At 40.4% G+C, this 21,343-nt stretch overlaps 1 protein-coding gene across 1 annotated transcript in view; it reads left to right on the top strand.

Annotated features, from left to right (window-relative positions):
• The window catches only part of LOC148893483 (inositol-tetrakisphosphate 1-kinase-like), a 46,796-nt gene extending 25,776 nt beyond the window's left edge, over positions 1–21,020 (top strand). Inside the window, exons 5-11 of the mRNA XM_089004069.1 lie at positions 1,629–1,746; positions 9,323–9,421; positions 9,526–9,566; positions 9,886–10,051; positions 13,968–14,035; positions 14,149–14,311; positions 14,841–21,020. Of these exons, the coding sequence (XP_088860195.1) occupies positions 1,629–1,746; positions 9,323–9,421; positions 9,526–9,566; positions 9,886–10,051; positions 13,968–14,035; positions 14,149–14,311; positions 14,841–15,091 (906 nt within the window). The 3' untranslated portion in view covers positions 15,092–21,020. The remainder of the gene's footprint in view (positions 1–1,628; positions 1,747–9,322; positions 9,422–9,525; positions 9,567–9,885; positions 10,052–13,967; positions 14,036–14,148; positions 14,312–14,840) is intronic.
• The last annotated feature ends 323 nt before the right edge of the window (positions 21,021–21,343 follow it).

The raw sequence follows: 21,343 nt of genomic DNA, 5'->3' as shown, positions 1-21,343 counted from the left end.
AGTTCACAACAGCTGAGGCTGTAACAAAGCGCTAACATGGACACAATTCTATTGCTGCATCCTCGTGGAAAGGAAAAAACATTGCTAGAGGGCTGACCAGTGCTTTATCGGCACCCACTCCCGCAAGAAAAAAACAAAACCCGAACAAATTCGGGAACGGCGTGCCACGTCATGCTTTTCAATTCCGAATACATTCGGGAATGGCAGTTCAATGAGTTAAAGGAAGGGATATTTTGCTATTTCTGGACTCTATAATTTGGTCATCACTTAAAGGACAACCGATGCCATTTTTTTGTTTCCTAACTGACATTAGAAAAACGTTTTATAGCATATCAAATACCCAAAACATGCAGGCTGATATTTTTAGTGAAATGCAAAACACCAATAAAAATGACTTAAAGTATCCAAAAACTACTTCAAAATGAACCCGGAAATGGCCAGTTTAAGAAGGTCCCGCCCCCTTGTTTGTGACGTCACACTAAGACGTCTTGCCTTGCCCGAGAATCAAAACAATGGCTTCAGATTCGGAGATATGCTTTCTTCTTACTCATCCAGTTATGAATATGATTCAAATAGTTCTTAAGAGGAAAGCATAAATGTTTAGCAATCGATTAAAGAAGTCATTCAGTGTCATTTTGAGGCACCTGGACTGAAATGTAGTGTCCCAGAAAATGCACAAGATGGCGTTGGAAATGGGTTGATTTGCCTGCTGGGAATTTGTGTCAACTAGTATCAAACAGTAGTCTTGGTGCAACACACAATGATTAAGTTTCCATAAGTTTTCAATATATAAGTTTCCAAATATAAGGCGCACCACATCATAAGGCGCTACAGTCGAGGCTTGGGTTACGTCTTCTACAGGAGGAAATGGAGGTGGTGGCTGCTGACAGTAGTTACGAGACCTGGGTGCGCCTTATACGCCGGAAAATACGGTATTTTTTCACGTCTGGCAGTGATTGAGTTAACCGTGAAAAACGAGGGATGACTGTAAAGCGTTGACCATATCCAAGAATCTTGAATTGGATCTTGAGTGATCCATCAATCAACAGCAGATCATCAGGAAGACATTTGTTTGAAAGGCAAAATGCGCCATTCCCGGATTAGCCGAAACAAAGCGTGTGATGGTTGTTGATGGCTTAGCCGGTTTCATCAGCATTAAACACTTGATGAGGAACATAACCTTCTTCTTTCACCATCTTGAGCAATGATCCCTTGTAGGTGATTTCTCTGCGATAATTTTACCTTGTTCCTCATCAATTGTGTTCTGTTTAGCTGGGTTGATAGCTTTTTGCATCAAGTGTACTGATGGCTTGTGCGGGTTGTTTGTGGAGCCTGATGGATGGGTTGGGATGCGTTCTTGACCAATCACGTGGCTTTACCCGAAAACTGGGGACGGGGAATAGAGGACCAAAACTCGGCTGCCATTTTGTTGTTAGAACGGGCTCGTTCACGAACGACACATCACTCAATGAGGCAGCTCCGTGTATGAAAAAAGTTTGTATGCCAAGGTAAAGTTCGTATGCCAAGGTAAATTTTTCATAAATTTAACGTTCGTAAACCGAAAAGTTTGTAAGCCAAGGGGTTTGTAAACGGAGGTATCACTGTACTGAAATGTGTGTGTTCTTCAGGACTACATTGATGCCCACCCCGAGACCATCGTCCTGGACCCCCTGCCAGCTATCAGGACTCTACTGGACCGCTGCAAGTCTTACCAACTCATCCACAGGATAGAAGGCTGTATGCAAGGTAAGAGCGAGGCAACGACCGCACTATAAGGCGCACGAAAAAGCCTTCATTTTCCTCAAAAGGTAACCCTGAGTTACTTCCGGGTTGAGTGATTATTAGCTAACTCTTAGCTCGCTGGGTAGCTTTCTATCTATTTGAGTTACTTCCAGGCTGAGTGATTATTAGCTAACTCTTAGCTAGCTAGCTTTCTATCTATTTGAGTTACTTCCAGGCTGAGTGATTATTAGCAAAAAAATGTGAACCGATCTTACAAAGACCATTTTGGCTCAAATCCAGTTCGTGTCAACAACTGGTTTTTTTAGCGTCATTTTTAGATGGCAGAAAATATTAACTTATTCACTGCCAGACGATGTGCAAATATATGTCCACCCCAGTGCCAGGGTTTTTGTCATTTTCACTCAAATTGCAGGACTGACAGAATATTGAGTTTTAGGACTACATAAACAATCAATTCAGCGTAAGAAACCTTTGACTCGCTTCTTTCATCAGAAAAAAAGAGTTAATTCTTACGTTATATGGATCTGGAGTTATCTGGCATGAAATGGGGGTAGCTGTCCAAAATGCAATAAGATATATAAATATTGATTTCTATAGCGCTTTAACAACAGCTGAAGCTGGAACAAAGTGCTAACATGAAAAATGCTGAAAAGGGAAAGAACCATTGCCAGGGGCCACGGCCAGCGCTTTATCTGCACGCAAGCATGAAAGAACAAAACCCGAACAAATTCGGGAATGGCGCTCTACGTCATATTTTCAATCCCCGAAAATAATTTGTGTATTGCTGTGAATGAGTTCACAACAGCTGAGGCTGTAACAAAGCACTAACATGGACAAAATTCTATTGCTGCATCCTTGTGGAAAGGAAAAAACATTGCTAGAGGGCTGACCAGTGCTTTATCGCCACCCACTCCCGCAAGAAAAAAACAAAACCCGAACAAATTCGGGAACGGCGTGCCACGTCATGCTTTTCAATTCCAAATACATTCGGGAATGGCAGTTCAATGAGTTAAAGGAAGGGATATTTTGTTATTTCTGGACTCTATAATTTGGTCATCACTTAAAGGACAACCGATGCCATTTTTTTGTTTCTTAACTGACATTAGAAAAACGTTTTATAGCATATCAAATACCCAAAACACGCAGGCTGATATTTTTAGTGAAATGCAAAACGCTACTACTTCAAAATGAACCCGGAAATGGCCAGTTTAAGAAGGTCCCGCCCCCTTGTTTGTGATGTCACACTAAGACGTATTGCCTTGCTCGACAATCAAAACAATGGCTTCAGATTCGGAGATATGCTTTCTTGTTACTCATCCAGTTATGAATATGATTCAAATAGTTCTGAAGAGGAAAGCATAAATGTTTAGCAATCGATTAAAGAAGTCATTCAGTGTCATTTTGAGGCACCTGGACTGAAATGTAGTGTCCCAGAAAATGCACAAGATGGCGTTGGAAATGGGTTGATTTGCCTGCTGGGAATTTGTGTCAACTAGTATCAAACAGTAGTCTTGGTGCAACACACAATGATTAACCATCGCGTTATTAATGTGTTTTCCATCTAATTTCACCATCAACACAAAGTTTTCAGACCAAACAAAGTACCCAAAATGCATTGTGTGTCGCTTTCTCGGTCAGTGGCGTTCCTTCAGCGACGTCACGTACGGACTCATCATCAACTCGAAAACAAGACTTCCTGAATATTCAGCGCGAGTCTTAAAACGTAAAATATAGCTAGCTATATGCCGTGGAATCTTTGTAAAATACGCTCAGTAGAAGTCATTTGAAGTGATTTTACAAATTATGGACACAATTTGACCAGAGATGTCGGTTGTCCTTGAAACATTCAATAGTAAGTCATGGACAAATGAACCGTCAAAAAAGTATCTGCTTCTCTGTGATAAAAGCCAAAGTTCCTGATGATCCAGGAAGTGATCTTTCATTTGGCTCTTCACATGATGGCGTCTTCATAGCTCTGTCTTTTCTCTCCCTTTTGCCGTCCCTCGCTAACTTCTCATCCGCCTCCCGTGGACGGCAAATGCATCTTTTTCACTTCCTGCTGCGTAAGGTGGGTTACGTATGTTTGTTGCAGGCAGATCAGAACTTGCCCCCACCCCACCCCCTCATCTGCTTGTTGTCCAGTCCTATCAAGTCATCAGGGGAGCCTTTTTGACTGCAACATGTGACGACACATTCTCTCCCCACTCATACTGTAAACACACCTGTGACTCATTCACATTTCCTGTCGCGCCGTACGTGGCAGGAAGCCTTTTCATAAAGGTGAGGGCGCCATGAGTAAATCGGGATGCAGTGATTCGAAACGTTTCACGCCGCCCCCTTCCGAAGTTTCTTAAAATAGATTTTTTTTTTTAACAAGGCGGCGTGGCGTCTTTTTCTCCAAACACACGCGCTGCTTGTTACGTAATGAGGAATCACTGTCGCCTTCTGTGTACTTGCTTTGAACAGCAAAATGGCTCTTTTCTTCGTACTCACCCACCCGAATCTTCTCTGCTGGCGGTGTTGGCCCAGCATGCCAAACCCCCTTGACAACTGTGCTTTGCTTTCGACACAAACACTGGGGGGGGGGGGGGGGGCTTATCATCGTACACCATACAAAAAATGCAATATCATTGTACAGTGATAACCCCTTGGCTTACGAACTTTTCAGTTTACGAAAGTTAAATTTATGACAATTTTACCTTGGCATACAAACTATTTTTCAGGATACACACAGAGCTGCCACAATGAATGACGTGTCGTTTGCGAACGAGCCCGTTCTCCTAAAAGAAAATGGCAGCCGGCTTGTTTTCGTCCTCTATTCCCCGCCCCCAGTCGTCTGTTAAAGCCACGTGATTGGTCAAGAACGCAGCACTGAGGGGAGGTGGTTTAAACATTAAAGAGACAGGCAGACGACAGAGAGAGAGAGTGAGAAAATGGATTTCAACTTTGATAGTTCAAAGGCAGAGTGTAGACTGCAAGGTTCCCATCATCTCATCTTTAATGAATGAAAAAAAGTTTTCCAAATCTAATACAGTAAAGTCTCGTTATATCGATATCGGATATATCGATAGTCCCGGTTATATCGATACTATTTCTATGCACGCACGGAGAAAATTACATGCAAACAGGGTCGGATATATCGATAGTCCCGGTTATATCGATATTTTTTCGGACTCCCTTGAATATCGATATAACGAGACTTTACTGTATATAAGTCTCTATTCAACATTTTGAATGGATTTCGACTTACGGCCGTTTTGACTTACAACAGTTTGGTCGGAACGGAACCCGGTGGTAAGTCGGATGTTTCTGTATAAGGCGCACCGGAATATAAGGAGCACTTTCAGTGAAAGATAAAAGTTTTCCAGGTATAATATATATAAATATATACGTTTCCAAATATAAGGCGCACCACATCATAAGGCGCTACAGTCGAGGCTTGGGTTACGTCTTCTACAGGAGGAAATGGAAGTGGTGGCTGCTGACAGTAGTTACGAGACCTGGGTGCGCCTTATACGCCGGAAAATACGGTATTTTTTCACGTCTGGCAGTGATTGAGTTAACCGTGAAAAACGAGGGATTACTGTAAAGCGTTGAGCATAGCCAAGAGTCTTGAATTGGATCTTGAGTGATCCATCAATCAACAGCAGATCATCAGGAAGACATTTGTTTGAAAGGCAAAATGCACCATTCCCGGATTACCCTAAACAAAGCGTGGGATTTTCCCCAACATGCATGTTTTGTCGTCCCGTTCCGAGGTGCCTTCAAGGAAAACAACGTAGAGTTTCGACGTTGCGGATTTTGAGCTGCTTCGCCGGTCGTTCCCGTTGCTATTTCCAGCTTGTTTTGCAGAAAACACGGAATTGGAAAGCAACGCGCCAGCTGCATTTGCAAGACTTTCAAAGTCAACTCCATACATGGCCGTGCATTGTGCTCGCTCCGAGATGGGTTTGTGGTCCAATTGGATTCATGAATCATTTGGGAATATCTGGATTGTTTATCACCATACAGTCCCCCCAAAGCATTCTGACAAACACGTTGACACGTGGCTATAACTTCCAGTAATATGGTGTGCGCTCCGCTCTGCATGAGTGTCGACACTCCCTCCGAGTGTTTGTCTTTCTCATGCTGCAACTATGATTAATTATTAATCTCCAACACAAACGGGACAAACGCTACGGATTAAAACACGGCGGGCGCAGGAACCTCAAAACGCTCTGTTCCCGTGAACAAATCCGTGCGTTTCATCCGGAGCGCTTTAAAAAAAGCTGTTGACTTGACAACCGTTTCTGTCGGCGAAAACAGTCGGAGCTATGAAAACGGGGGGGAAGAGTACACAAAAGGAAACTGTAGAATTCCATCGTGTGGCACAAAACCAGGCCCACGTCTCCCATACAACTCATTTTTATACTTAGTTGAGCACACCATTTGAATGCTGTGGTTGAAGCCATTTTATGATGAGTATTTCTAAAACAAATAAACAAACAAACACATAGATAAACAAATCCACAAATCAATCGCTAAATAAATAAAAGCACAAATAAATACATACATTAATAAACAGACAAACACATAATAAACACATGAATACATAAACAAATAAATAAATAAATATACAAGTAAAAAAAAACAAGTATAAAAATTAACAAATAGGGAGCTAGCTAGCTAGCTAGCTAGAGAGTTAGAGAGATAGCTAGCTAGCTCTCTAACTCTCTGCCTCTCTCGCTAGCTAATGTGGTGTGCCTTATATTTGGAAAACCTTTACATATTTCTATATTATATTTGGAAAACTCATTTATTGATGGTGATCCTTAAAGTCCGGTGCGCCTCATATATGAAGAAAAAATTGAAAATACACCATTCATTGGGTGTGCCCCTTACAAACAAATAAACAGCTAGCTAGACAGCTCGCTAGAAAGGTAGAGAGTTAGTAGCAGTACTAATAATAATAATAATAATACATTTCATTTATAAGCACCTTTCAAAACTCTCAAGGACACTTTACAGTCAGTAATATTTCATTTATAAGCGCCTTTCAAAACTCTCAAGGACACTGTACTGTCAGTAATATTTCATTCATAAGCGCCTTTCAAAATTCTCAAGGTCAATTTACAGTCACAAGATCCGTTTTTCTGTGGGTGAGCAGCGGCAGCCATATGCGCCAGCGTTCACTCAACCCAGAACTAACTTAAATAGATAGAAAGCTAGCCAGCTACCTAATAGATAGCCAATAGATAGCTATAGCTAGCTAGCCAGATGTGCCATATAGCTAATAAATAGCTATCTAGGTAGGTAGCTCTCTAACTTTCTATCAAGTTCTCTAGCTAGCTAATGCGGTGTGCTTTATATTTGGAAAACTTTTTTCGTTCATTGAAGGTGCGCCTTATAGTCCAGTGCGCCTTATATATGGAAAAAGTTTGAAAATACACCATTCATTGGGGGTGCACCTTACAGTATATTCTGGTGTGCCTTATGCACCGGAAAATATGGTAAGAAACCTAATAGAAAAGGGTTTGGTGACGTTTCAAAGGGAACCCTGCAATCAAGGCCTGTAAACGTCGTCCTCGGCTCCGCTCAGTCTGACGCCAACGCGCCGTGTTTAGACAGACCCGGATTGATACCCACCCACTCCGCCCGCACGTCATTTTACTCGCCGCCAAAGTGATTCAGCGCCAAACGTCGACACGTTTTCGACGGAGCAAAGCCCCTTGTTATTATCCATCTTTTCTTTGTGTCTCGTCACATTTAAGAGAACTGACATTTGTCATTACTATTATACACTTTGGTCGTGTAAAATTTTTTTAACACCCCCCCCCCCTATTTGAAAGTTCATTTAAACATTGCTGGAATAACACAGCAGTGAGTGAGCGAGCGGGTGACCATGTGGACTTCCTACTTGCAGAGACAATGCAGGATCAAACTCAGCTGCACATGGCAGCAAAATTGCCATGGAACTGTGTAGAGGGGCTTTGCCCCGCATCCCCCCCCCCCCCCCCATGCCACCATGTGCCCACCCTGGCCACTGGAATTCCTGTTGTATGTGACTCAGCGATATTGGATTGGCCTTTATTAGTCTTGCAGTGGAGAAATTTACATTTCACTGCAGCAAAAGTGCTGGAATTATTTATGTAGTTATGGATGCTGTCATGTTTGTCATTTTAAGAAAAGGATAAATAATCAATGGCCATGACTAGCATTATTTTATCTGTCAAAACGTGTTGCTCAAAATGCTTGCAAACTGTGACTATCGATGCTAAGCGTTAGCTGGTCAATGAGTTGACTTTTAAAACTATAAAAAACTTTATTTATACACTGTAAATAGCACGACCATCTTATAATAATAATAATAATAATACATTTTATTTTAAGCACCTTTCAAAGCTCTCAAGGACACTTTACAGTCACAGACAAGCATAGATACAATAATAAATAAAATACATTTATAAATAGAATACAATAAATAAAATACAATTATAAATAGAAACAAGAGATAGAGCTACACACAAAATGCGATTTTTAAATAATTGGGTTTTGAGATGGGATTTGAAGGTGGGAAGAGAATCGATGTTACGAATTGTCGGAGGAAGTGAGTTCCAGAGTTTGGGGGCAGAGCAGCTGAAAGCTCTGTCCCCCATCGTGCTGAGACGGGCGGGGGGCTTGGGGGCACACAGAAGTGAAGGGAGGAAGAGGATCTGAGGGAACGAGGGGGAATAGAAATTTGAAGGTCAGATTATTACTATGTCGATTAAATACAGTTACATATATCATATATGCTTTATACTGTATTTTTATACTTTGCAATATGTATAATTTTTTATGAAATATTTTTGTGCAGTTGTACAGTTCAGTTTTCTATCATTTTTTTGGACACTATCCTACTCATGAACATTGAAGTTACAAACAATGGTACATATTGGTCTATCTCTAACATATGTAGTATTCTCCCCAGTTGTACATATACATATCTTTATAGAGCAAATATTTTATTAAATGTTTATTTTTCAGTACAAACCAACACAGGTTACTTATACAAGTCTTACCATACTTATATAAACCTTAAACATACTTAGATTAGCCTTAACATACATTCCATACAAAATATAGCACTGAAGCAACTTACGAACAAATTCACCTTACGAACAACCGTTTGTAAGTTGGGGAGTGTACTTAATTTTATTCTTTTTACCCCTTAGCTAGCGAACCTTTTCCATATATAAGGTGCACTGGACTGTAAGGCGCGCCTATAATGAATGAAATGTTTTCCAAATATAATATAGAAATATACAAAAGTTAGGCACACCACATTATAAGGTGCTACAGTTACGCACGACTTCTTCTACATGGGGAAATGGAGTCGGTGCCTGCTGACAGTCATTGCAAGACCTGTTGTGGCTCAATATGACTTCACATATAAGGCGCCCCAGCGTATGAGGCGCAGGGTCATCTCCTGAAGAAAATCAAGGCTTTTGGGTGTGCCTTATACACGGAAAAATACGTCAGATTCTTCAAAGTATTTTTTCTCTCCCTTTCTAAGTCCCCAAATGTCTCCTTTTTGCTCTTTTCCTTGACGTGCTTCCAGATGAGAGGATTTGCTCTCCTCCATTCATGGTGCTCAACACCGAATGCAGCCCGGATGTTCTGGAGCAGATCAGAAATCACGGACTCACGTTCCCTTTTAGTAAGTCTCGCATGTGCATTTATTTATGTTATGAAAAGAAATTTGACATCATTTCACCTTTTTATCGTACGACATTATCACATATAATTTGATTTGCTCCTCAGTTTGCAAAACTCGAGTGGCTCATGGAACCAACTCCCACGAGGTAAGTGGCACTCATTTTATTGTAAATGATCTGAAAAGCGAGGTTGTGAAAGCTCCATATAAATAAAGCTTTGTTGTATTGTATTGTATTCTCATTAGTGTAACTCTGTCTAGTGGATGCATAACGCAACTGCAGCTCTATTGTATCTTCTAGTGTATACGCACTAAAATGTGGAAGGTTCTATATATGAAAACCGTTTTAGAATAGGCCATTTGTTGAAATTCTGTCTTACACTGCGAAGCATCTTATCGGGCAAATAATGTCGTCGTCGTTCCCCCCCCCCCCCCCCCCCCCCCCCCCCCCCCGACCCCTTTCACAGATGGCCATTATATTCAGCGAGGATGACCTGAAGGATGTAAAGCCCCCCTGCGTCATCCAGAGTTTCATCAACCACAACGCCGTGCTCTACAAGGTGTTTGTAGTCGGGGACTCCTACACGGTGGTGGAGAGGCCTTCCCTTAAGAATTTCCCCGCCGGACCTGCAAGTAAGATCATGTGGATAAACAACCCCCCCCATCCCTAACCACCTCACACACGTCCAAATGACCATTATAAGATGTTATAACATGTCTTTATTGCCTGAGGTTGACCTTTGAAGCCTTCAAGGAGCAATTGACTTTTGTCAAGTTGACTCAGATTGGCTAACGTGGTTGTAAATTAGCCAGTGGCACGGTGCACATTTAGAAACAGAAAGATTTACGCAACCGCTTTCCTCTGAGACCAAAAAATAAATACAAAAATAAAACTTGCAGTCCAAAGAGGACACTTTGGAGCACTGAGGCTGGAATGTTCTGTCATGTCCAATAGAACTTGTCACATTGTATTGGGAAGTTCAGCGGCTAGAAATTGGACTAATGGGCTCAATGCTGGTGTTTACGAGAGAGTGACTATGTCCAAGCGTTGTAAAATACAATGAAAGAATGAAATCATTTTAGTGGTTATATTTAACTCATTCACTGCCATTCGCGAATGTATTCGGGAATTGAAAATATGACGTTGAGCGCCATTCCCGCATTAGTTTGGGTTTTGTTTTTGTCTTGCTTAAATGTATTTAAATGCTGATAAAGTCTATTAGCTATCTGGCCGGCTGGCTGGCTGGCTACCTAGCTAGCTATCTACGTATTAGCTATCTAGCTGGCTAGCTACCTAGCTATCTACATATTAGCTATCTAGCTGGCTAGCTAGCTATCTACTAGCTATCGAGCTGTCTACGTATTAGCTATCTAGCTAGCTAGCGATTAGCTATTTAGCTGGCTATCTATCCATCTAGCTATCTATTAACTATCTATTAGTTAGCTAGCTAGCTTCCGTTCTATTTGAGTTATTACGAGTTGAGGGTACGGTGCCGTGTGCGGCTGCCGCTGCTCACCCACAGAAAAACTGATCCTGTGACTGTAAAGTTACCTTGACAGTTTTTAAAGGCACTGATAAATGAAATGTATTATTATTATTATTATTATTAATCTTATTGTTATTATTAAAGCACTAGCCAGACCACTGGCAATGTTTGTTCCCTTCTACAAGGGGGCAGCATTTCTCCTTTTTTCCCCATGTTAGCACTTTGTTCCAGCTTCAGCTGTTATTAAAGCGCTATATAAACCAATATGTATATGTTGCCTTGTATTTTGGACAGCTGCCCTCATTTCAAGCTCATATGACTCCAGACCTATATAATTTAGGAAATAACTTTTTTTTTCGATAAAAGAAGAGAGTCTAAGATTTTTAACGCTAAATTGAATATTCATATTGTCCTAAAAATCAATATTCTGTGTGTCCTGGAATTTGAATGACATTGACAAAAACCCTGGCACTGGAGTGGACACATTTTTTGCACATATCTGGCGGTGAATCAGGAAATGAATGTAACGTTTTAATGAAAGTGCCTTCCATTTCGCTTCCTTAAACCTTATGACATTCGCTAATTTGTGTGGCTCCAAACAAACGCATCTCGCACACAAACGAATGGGATACCTTTGCAAGTCTATGGTTTCCTCAAATGTTGGGGTTTGTCGCCACCTACTGTTAACAATGAAAAACTACACTACCGCTGTACAGTATACTGCAGGGGTGTCCAAACTTTTAGCAAAGGGGGCAAGATTTGGTGTGTTCAAAATGTATGGGTGGGGTGCTACCCTTATGGACGTTCTATATATATATATATATATATATATATATATATATATATATATATATATATATATATATATATATATATATATATATATATATATATATATATATATATATATATAAAAAAACAGCAATTAATTTAAATACATTTAAGCGAGCCATTCTGTGTTTCACGTTTCCTTTTTTTAGTTTCATCTCAGCCATCTTAGGCATGTGTTTTGGTTCATTGGAAACATGGAGATCAAAATTGAATTGACATTGAAAATTGAAAGTGAATATTTACTTAACGTTGCTTTTTGAAACACCGTAACTTTGTTTGAACAGTTGAATAGAATGTAATTGTTATTTGGTTGATTGTTGCCATTTTAGGAAATTAAAAACACAATTTTTAAGGCGCAATTTTAGAAAATCAGGGGGCTCATTGAGTCAATTACCGTATTTTTCGGTAAACAAGGCGCACCCAAAAGCCTCGATTCTCTTCAAAAGATTACTGTAAATGCTACTGATACATTTGTTTATAACTGCTATCCTATAGTTGACCAGCAGATGGCTGTGCTTTATTTTTCTTGACAGTACGTTGGGTTGTTTTGGGTTTTACTTTCCGCTCGCTTCTTTAAGTTTCATTTTCACTGAGAAGACTGTGAGAATGGAAATGCTTTACCGCTATACTGTTTAGCAAAGAAAAGATAAAAAGGACGAAGATCAAAACTTCCATTTCGGATGGAAAGCGGGCAAAGTGGTTTGTACGATTTTATTGTATATTTCATTGATGTAAAGTCCAAATGTTTACGTGTAAATAATAGCTATATTTTTATACTTGTTTGTAGTTCAATGGTGGTGTGAAATCACATTAAAGAATTAACCATCAGTACAAAGAACCGGAGTCCTCTGTTTCGAATGGAAGCACAATGACTGTGCACCTTATACGCCGGTGTGAAGTCATAGTGAGCCACAGGGGGTCTCGCAACTCCTGTCAGCAGCCATTTCCCCCTTTAGAAGTAGTGCGTAACCCCAACCTCTACTGTAGCGCCTTATAATGTGGTGTACCTTATATTTGGAAAACCTTTATATATTTTTATATTATATTTGGAAAATGTATTTCATTCATTGAAGGTGCGCCTTATGTATGGCGGCGTGCGCCTTATACATATGCTCCCCAACTTACAAACAAGATACGTTCCGAACGGTTGTTTGTAAGGTGAATTTGTTCGTAAGTTGCTTCATTGCTCTATTTTGTATGTAATGTATGTTTAAGGTTTTTTTCATATGATTAAGATTGACATAAGTATGTTTAAGGTTTGTATAAGTGACCTATATTGGTTTGTACTGAAAAATAAAAATTTCGCAAAATAGATGCTCTATAAAGATATGTACATGTACAACTGGAGAAAAGACTACTTGGGTTACTACAAAAATGTTCATATGTACCGTTATTCATAACTTGAATGTTCGTAAGTAGGAGAGAATGTACCGCGGTGCGCCTGATACACCGGAAGATACGGTACTCATATACAATTTGGCTGTTACGAATTTGTCCTTTAGATGGCAGCACTTAGCACATGCAGGTAACAGCGCTACTGCCCAATGTATTCATTCTACGTGCGGGTCAGGTATTATTGATTTTATAACGGAGGCTGCGGGTCGGATGAAAATTGACCAGGGGCCGCATTTGGCCCCTGCGCCAGACTTTGGACAGACTGCTTTATTATGTCGCGTAATGTCAGAGATGTTCGATCGGACACTGTGGACGAAGGCTCGGACCTTGAAAGATTGTCTTTTACTGCCGGCAGGAGACGCAACCATTCATGACAGACGTCTGAATTCTGCAGCCCTCTGCCAAGCTATTTATTGAGATTATATGCAAATTGAAGTAATACATTCATAAAACATATTTCTCTTGATTAGAATACCACATCTCTTGAGGACGAATCATGAACAGCTGTAAGCAATAGAACATTATCTTTTCCATGGACTGATAAATTTGTAACCTGGCTAATGAGCTCTTCCTGTGAAGGAGTTTCAAGTTGTAAATTGCAGTGATAAATGAGTTTCCCAAGTCCTAAATTCTGTCCAAGGCCAGATCTCCTAGATGAAGATGACAGTTTAACAAGCTGTGTCTGTTGACCTCAGATTGACCCCAGGTTGTCTGTGCTTCAATTGTGTATTTGAGTCACGCATGTTGCCGAAGCGTATAACAGCATGAAACTTTTAAATATGATAACTTGTTATTCTCCATCACCTACTTACACTTTTGCGTTCTTCTGTTTTCAGACCGGAAAGCCATTTTTTTCAACAGCCACAATGTTTCCAAGCCGGAGTCGTCCTCAGATTTGACCTCGGTACGATTTTGATCTGATTATTTGACTTTACCAGCACATTTCTTACTTTTTTGCAAAGTCTCTGAAGCATCAAACGGAAGTGATTTTTTTTTTGTCCTTACATGCGTTTTTAGAGGGACAACGTTGAGGGTGTGTCTCAGCCTCCAAGCAACGACGTCATCCGGGAACTGTCCAGATCTTTGAGGCAAGCCCTGGGCGTAACCTTATTCGGGATCGACGTCATCATCAATAACCAAACCGGCCAGCACGCTGTCATTGACGTCAACGCCTTTCCCGGTTAGAAGTTTGTTTTTTGTTTTTTTTTTTTTCCCCGCCAACTTCTTATTCAAAGTCTGTCCTTGGATCATGTTTGGAAACTAGTTCCAAAAGGATTGGATGGGATTAGGTTTTATTAGTCTCACAGTCAAGACATTTACAATTCATAGCAAAAAAAGTGATGACAGCAAGAGGAAAGGAAAGGAAGAAGTAGAAAAACAAAATACAGGAGCTGCTGTAAAGGCAGCCACTCTCACGGCGCCATCTTGAAGTCCAAATAACAATTAACGCGACGCAACACAAAAGACAGTCATTCAATTTTAATCACTCTCTGCACCCTCAAAGCATTCTTTTCACCAGTGGATCAGGGACATCATGGTGAAATGTGCACGTCTGCTACATAGCTTAATGTTGAAAAAAAACACACGAAGCTTGAGCATCCATTGACAAAAAGAGATTGTCTCACACGTAAATCCGCTTCAATTCCAAGCCGCGACAATTCCACATTTCAGGCTCTCTCGTAATGGCACGCGACCGATGTTGTCACCAGGTTACGAGGGCGTCCCGGAATTCTTCAACGACCTCCTCAACCACATCAGCACCGTGCTCCAGAGTCACGTCAGCACACCCGAGCATCCGCCGCCGCCGCCCACCCCCGCCGGCGATTCGCCGTGGATGATGGAGGGCGACGCCGGACTGAAGGGAGCGCGGCACCAGCGGCTCGGCTGCAGCTCGCCCATGTCGCCCAGCTTCCAGCAGCACTGCGTGTCCTCCATAGCCACCAAGGCCTCATCCCAGTGACTGATTCCCCCCCGTCCCCACACCAAGAAGACCCTTTCTGGAAAAACACCCATCACAATAGTGACAATGATAAATAATAAATCATAATTATGATGGGGATGCTATTTTACAGGTATCTAATCACATTCTTTTCCTGTGTAGTTCTTTCAAAATAATGGTGATTGAGTGTAAAGCTTTTTTTTCCCCCTCTTTCTCTCTCTCCCTCGCCTTTAAAGGACAACCGACGCCTCCGGACAAGTTGTGTCCATAATTTGTAAAATCACTTCAAATGACTTCTACTGAGCGTATTTTACAAAGATTCCACTGCATGTAGCTAGCTATGTTTTACATTTTAAGACTCGCGCTGAATATTCCAGAAGTCTTGTTTTCGAATTGGTGACAATTCCTGACGTGACGTCACTAAAGGAACGGCCCTGAACGAGAAAGCGACGCACAATGCATTTTGGGTACTTTGTTTGGTCTGAAAACTTCGCGTTGATCCGTGTTGATGGCGAAATTAGAAGGAAAACGCATAAATGCATAAATGTCCTTTAAAGGACAACCGACACCATTTTTTTTTTCCTAACTGACATCAGACAAACGTTTCATAGCATCTAAAATACCCAAAACACGCAGGCTGATATTTTTAGTCAAATGCAAAACACCAATAAAAATGAGTGCAAGTGTCCCAAAACGACTTCGAAATGACCTTGGAAATGGCGAGTTTCAGAAGATCCCGCCCCCTTGTTCGTGACGTCACGCCAGGACGTCTTTCCTTGCTCTAGGATCAAAACAATGGCTTCAGATTCGGAGAAGATGCTTTCTTGTTACTCATCCAGTTATGAATATGATTCAAATAGTTCTGAAGAGGAAAGCATACAAGTTTGCAATCGATTAAAGAAGTCCTTCCGTCTCATTTTGAGGCGTTAGGATTCCAATGTAGCGTCCCAGAAAATGCACAAGATGGCGCCCAAGCTCCGTTGTAAATGGGCTGATTTGTCTGCTGGGAATTTGTGTCAACTGGTATCAAATAGTAGTCTTGATGCAACACACAACGATTCATCATCGCGTAATTTGTGTTTTCCTTTTAATTTCGCCATCAACACGAAGTTTTCAGACCAAAAGTTTTCAGATCAAAGTACCCAAAATGCATTGTGTGTCGCTTTCTCATTCAGGGGCGTTCCTTCAGCGACGTCACGTCAGGAATCGTCACCAACTCGAAAACAAGACTTCCTGAATATTCAGCGCAAGTCTTAAAATACAAAATATAGCTATATGCCGTGGAATCTTTGTAAAATACGCTCAGTAGAAGTCATTTCAAGTGATTTAACAAATTATGGACACAACTTGCCCGGAGGCGTCGGTTGTCCTTTAATTTTTGTAATGTTCTTTTTTTGTCCAATGAGACTTTAACAGTACTGTAATTTAAACCTTTTTGGGGGAAGTCATTCGCATACGTTGCAGTGACACCCGGCTCGTCATTTTCAATTGGGGTAAAAGATGTGCCACTAGATGTGCAATGTATGATCCCGTGTGTGCGTGTATGTGGGTGCGTGTACAACACCACTGACTCCTCTGCGAGGGGAGATAAGCTGTTAACTATCCTCGTGCCATCATATTTTTTTAAAGACTTGAGTCTGAGAAGGAAATCCCCACGTGACCAAATGAGCGCAGGAAGACATTCCATTTCCTTTCTTTTTTCTTTTATTTTGCTCATTTTACACAAAATGAACTTGCAGGATTTCATTGTGAGATTCCTTACAGCACTTCAGAGCATCAAGTTGTCTTTTTTTGTTTGTTTTCCTTATATGCTCACTTGCCTTCCGAGCATAATTTATTCCGCTGATTGTTTTAGATCAAATGTGCCGTCAACACTTTAAAAGAGATTATTACATAATTAATATTGATTAAAGGGGAAATTTCCTTAGATTGGATTCATGGATACAATTCTTCAAACATGTAACTTAAAGGACAACCGACGCCATCGGACAAGTGGTGTCCATAATTTGTAAAATCACTTCAAATGACTTATACGGAGCGTATTTTACAAAGATTCCACCGCATATAGCTATATTTTACGTTTTAAGACTCGCGCTGAATGTTCAGGAAGTCTTGCTTTTGATTTGGTGACGAGTCCGTACGTGACGTCACTAAAGGAACGCCCCTGACCGAGAAAGCGACACACAATGAATTTTGCGGTACTTTGGTCTGAAAACTTTGTGTTGATCCGTGTTGATGGCGAAATTAGAAGGAAAACACATAAATAACATGATGATGAATTGTTGTGTGTTGCACCAAGACTACTATTTGATACTAGTTGACACAAATTCCCAGCAGATAAATCAGCCCATTTCCAACCGAGCTTGGGCACCATCTTGTGCATTTTCTGGGCGCTACATTGAAGTCCAGACACCTCAAAATGAAACGGAAGGACTTCTTTAATCGATTGCAAACATGTATGCTTTCCTCTTCAGAACTATTTGAATCGTATTCATAACTGGATGAGTAACAAGAAAGCATCTTCTCCTAATCTGAAGCCATTGTTTTGATTTTCAAGCAAGGCAAGACGTCTTGGCGTGATGTCACGAACAAGGGGGCGGGACCTTCTGAAACTGGCCACTTCCAGGTTCATTTTGGAGTAGTTTTTGGACACTTTAAGTCATTTTTATTGGTGTTTTGCATTTGACTAAAAATATCAGCCTGCGTGTTTTGGGTATTTTAGATGCTATAAAACATTTTTTATGATGTCAGTTAGGAAACAAAAAAATGGTGTCGGTTGTCCTTTAAATGGGGAAATATCTAGTCAGATGTACCGTATTTTCCGGTGTATAACGTGCACCGGAGTATAAGCCCCAATGAATGGTGTATTATCAAACATGTCCCATATATAAGCACCTTCAATGAATGAAAAAGGTTTTGCAAATATAATACATAAATATATAAAAGTTTTCCAAATATAAGGCACGCTGCATTAGCTAGCTAGAGAACTTGAGAGATAGAATGTTAGAGATCTAGCTAGCTAACGAGCTAGCTAACTAGCTATATGGCGCATCTGGCTATCTAGCTAGCTATGTAGTACAAATGAAATGTACTATAATTATTATATATACATACATAAAAGTTTTGCAAATATAAGGCACACCACATTAGCTAGCTAGAGAACTTGAGAGATAGAAATTTAGAGATCTAGCTAGCTAGCTTTTAGCTATATGCCGCATCTGCTAGCTATGTAGTACAAATGAAATGTACTGTCATTATTATAGATACATATATAAATGTTTTACAAATATAAGGCGCACTGCATGAAAAGGCGCTACAATAGAGGCCGTTACGCACTATTTCTTCTACAAATGGAGTCGGGAGATGCTAACAGTTGCCAGACCTGTTGCGATTCAATATGACTTCACAAATAAAGGCCATTTTTGAAGAAAATCAAGGCTTTTGGGTGCGCCTTATAACCGGAAAATACGGTAATAGTGTAGTTTGAAGAATTGTGGATCATGATCATTTTTTAAACCTCCATTTGATTGTATTTTTCTTTCCAGACATGTATTCAATGAACTGTTATGAGGAAATGTTTTCTATGAAAGGCAGCATGTGAACAAATGTTATTTACTTGAGGGATAAAAAAAATGGAGACCAAGTGATGTTTAAAAGGGAGAGATGTGTCCAAGGTGGCTAAAATCTTGATGTTTTCCTCTAAATATGTCTCCTGACACCTCATCCAAGTCTGCAGCTGAGATTAACTCATTCACTACCAGACATTGTGCAAAAAAATGTGTCCATGCCAGTGCCAGGGTTTTTGTCATTGTCACTCAAATTCCAGGACCCACAGCATATTGAGTTTTAGGACTACATAAACATTCAATGCAGCATAAGAAACCTTCGATCCTTTTCTTTCATCAAAGGGTTAATTCCTAAATTATATGGAGTTATATGATTTTTAAATGAGGGTGGCTGTCTAAAATACAATGCAGTACATAGATAATTGTTTTATATGAAGTCGTACAGTAGCCAAGTGGTTAGAGCCTCAACCTCACAGTGAAAACTGACTGAAATTGTCGCCAGGTTTAATGTGAGCATGCATGGTTCATCTCTGCTTGCCTGACAATGGGTACAGGGTGTCCCTAAAAGAATTGGGATTGGCTACAGCACCCCTCCACAAATTCTAGTGTGGATAAATGATTGGAAAATGCATGCATGGAAGGGTGGGGTTCTACATATCTATTGGCTTGCTAGCTAGATTTCTATCTATTTGTCTTACTATTTTATTTGAGTGACTTCCAACTTCCCCAACTTTGGGTTGATTATCGGCCACAAATGCCACAAGATGGTAGCAAAGCACTACAGTGCTACCTTGGCTTATGAACTTAATTGGTTCCCAGAAAGAGTGTGTAAGGCGAAAAGTGTGTATCCCAAAAATTAATTTCCCATAGGAAACCATTAAAATGACAATAATCAGTTCCCAGGTCCCCATAAAATAATTATATTTTCTAAGCCTTAAAACTACACAAAATATACTTTATTTTATGTATAATAAATGTGCTACAGTATTATAATTAAAGAAATACAAATGCTGTAAATTACAAAATCGGAAACTTTTCCAACAATTTCCTGAAATTTTGGAAATGCTAAATATACACAAACCTCACACTGCCCACATCAGGATAAACATTTGTGATTTTTGGATGAAAGATCTGAACTTTTCCGACAAATTTTAACCGAAGAGCTAGCTGGTACTTTGGTGTATTTATACACGCGCTATCGCACAAAATAATTCACATAAACTCAACGTCTGTAGATTTCATGGAAGAGTGAACGCTGGCACGTGTGGCTGCCGCTGCGCACCCACAGAAAAAAAATATCCTGTAACTGTAAAGTGACCTTGAGAGTTTTGAAAGGCGCTTAAAAATGAAATGTATTATTATATTATATTTTATAATTACATAGTGCTTTGACAACACCAGAAGCTAGAACAAAGCGCTAACGTTGAAAAAAGGGGAAATGCTGCCCCCTCGTGGAAGAGAAAACCATTGCCAGTGCTTTATCAGCACTCGTGAAAAAACAAAACTCGAACAAATTCGCGAATAGCGCTGTACGTCATACTGTATTTTTAAATTGCCGAATAAATTCGTGAATAGCAGTGAAGGAGTTAAGGGATAAACGATGAGAAGGTTTCTTAAGCCGCCATCTGTACTTCTTTGAAGGTGTCGGACGTTTTGCTTCTTATCCAAGAAGCTTCGTCAGCGAACTAGTCTTTTGCTGGTAGTTTCGGCCCTATATATATCCCTACAGGGCGGTGCCAGACTCTGCTGATTGGTCCCTGCTCTCAGGTAGGGGAGAGCAGAGGACTACTCCCTGCGGCTACACTGATTACTTCTATTGTCCTGCCTGAGTATGGGGTCTACCTGATTGCCCCATTTGCTCTGGTATCACCTCATGAGCATAACTAAGCCTTTGTTGCCTAAGAATTCGATTGTAGGAACGATTCTAATTGAACCTCACCCCACCATGGCGATTTTGTGAAGGGTTTTGCTGTTTTATGAACACAGCTTATTTTACTCCACTTTAAAAGGGACAAGCAGTATTGAAAATGGATGGTTGTATTATGTATGACTCCTTGTTTGCAAAACGGCCGCCCATCTCTATCGTAAACTCACATCTCACGAGCATTCTGGACACTTTTCCCCTTAAATCATTTGACCTTCATTTGAAGGTGTGAGGAGACATGCTGAGAGGAAGCATCCATTTTGTGTCACATATGACCCACAAAAAAAAAAAAAAAAAACTGGTGAATCTTACCTTTGGTGACATATACCCGAGTGTCATTCTGATCAATTCTGCTTTGCACCATCAAAATGTTTACTCCTTGGGTGTCGTGTACAGTACGTGTATATACGCCTTTTTTTAAATCAGCCAACTCACAGATGAAATAAATGAGTGGACATTTTTGTGTTTCAGAGTCATTTTGAATTGTGGTAATATTAAAGGACAACCGACACCATTTTTTTGTTTCCTAACTGACCTCAGAAAAACGTTTTATAGCATCTAAAATAGCCAAAACACACAGGCTGATATTTTTAGTCAAATGCAAAACATCAATAAAAATGACAAAGTGTCCCAAAATTACTTCAAAATGACCTCGGAGATGGCGAGTTTCAATAGGTCCCGCCCCCCGGTTTCAGATTCGGAGAAGATGCTTTCTTGTTACTCATCCAGTTATGAATATGATTCAAATAGTTCTGAAGAGGAAAGCATAAATGTTTGCAATCA

The sequence above is a fragment of the Hippocampus bargibanti genome, linkage group LG09 (assembly GCF_051943395.1).
Source record: "Hippocampus bargibanti isolate YZ-2025 linkage group LG09, ASM5194339v1, whole genome shotgun sequence".
NCBI classification, from domain to species: Eukaryota; Metazoa; Chordata; class Actinopteri; order Syngnathiformes; family Syngnathidae; genus Hippocampus; species Hippocampus bargibanti.
The sequence above is the reverse complement of the archived record's forward strand: the minus strand, read 5'-3'. Positions and strand labels throughout refer to the sequence as shown.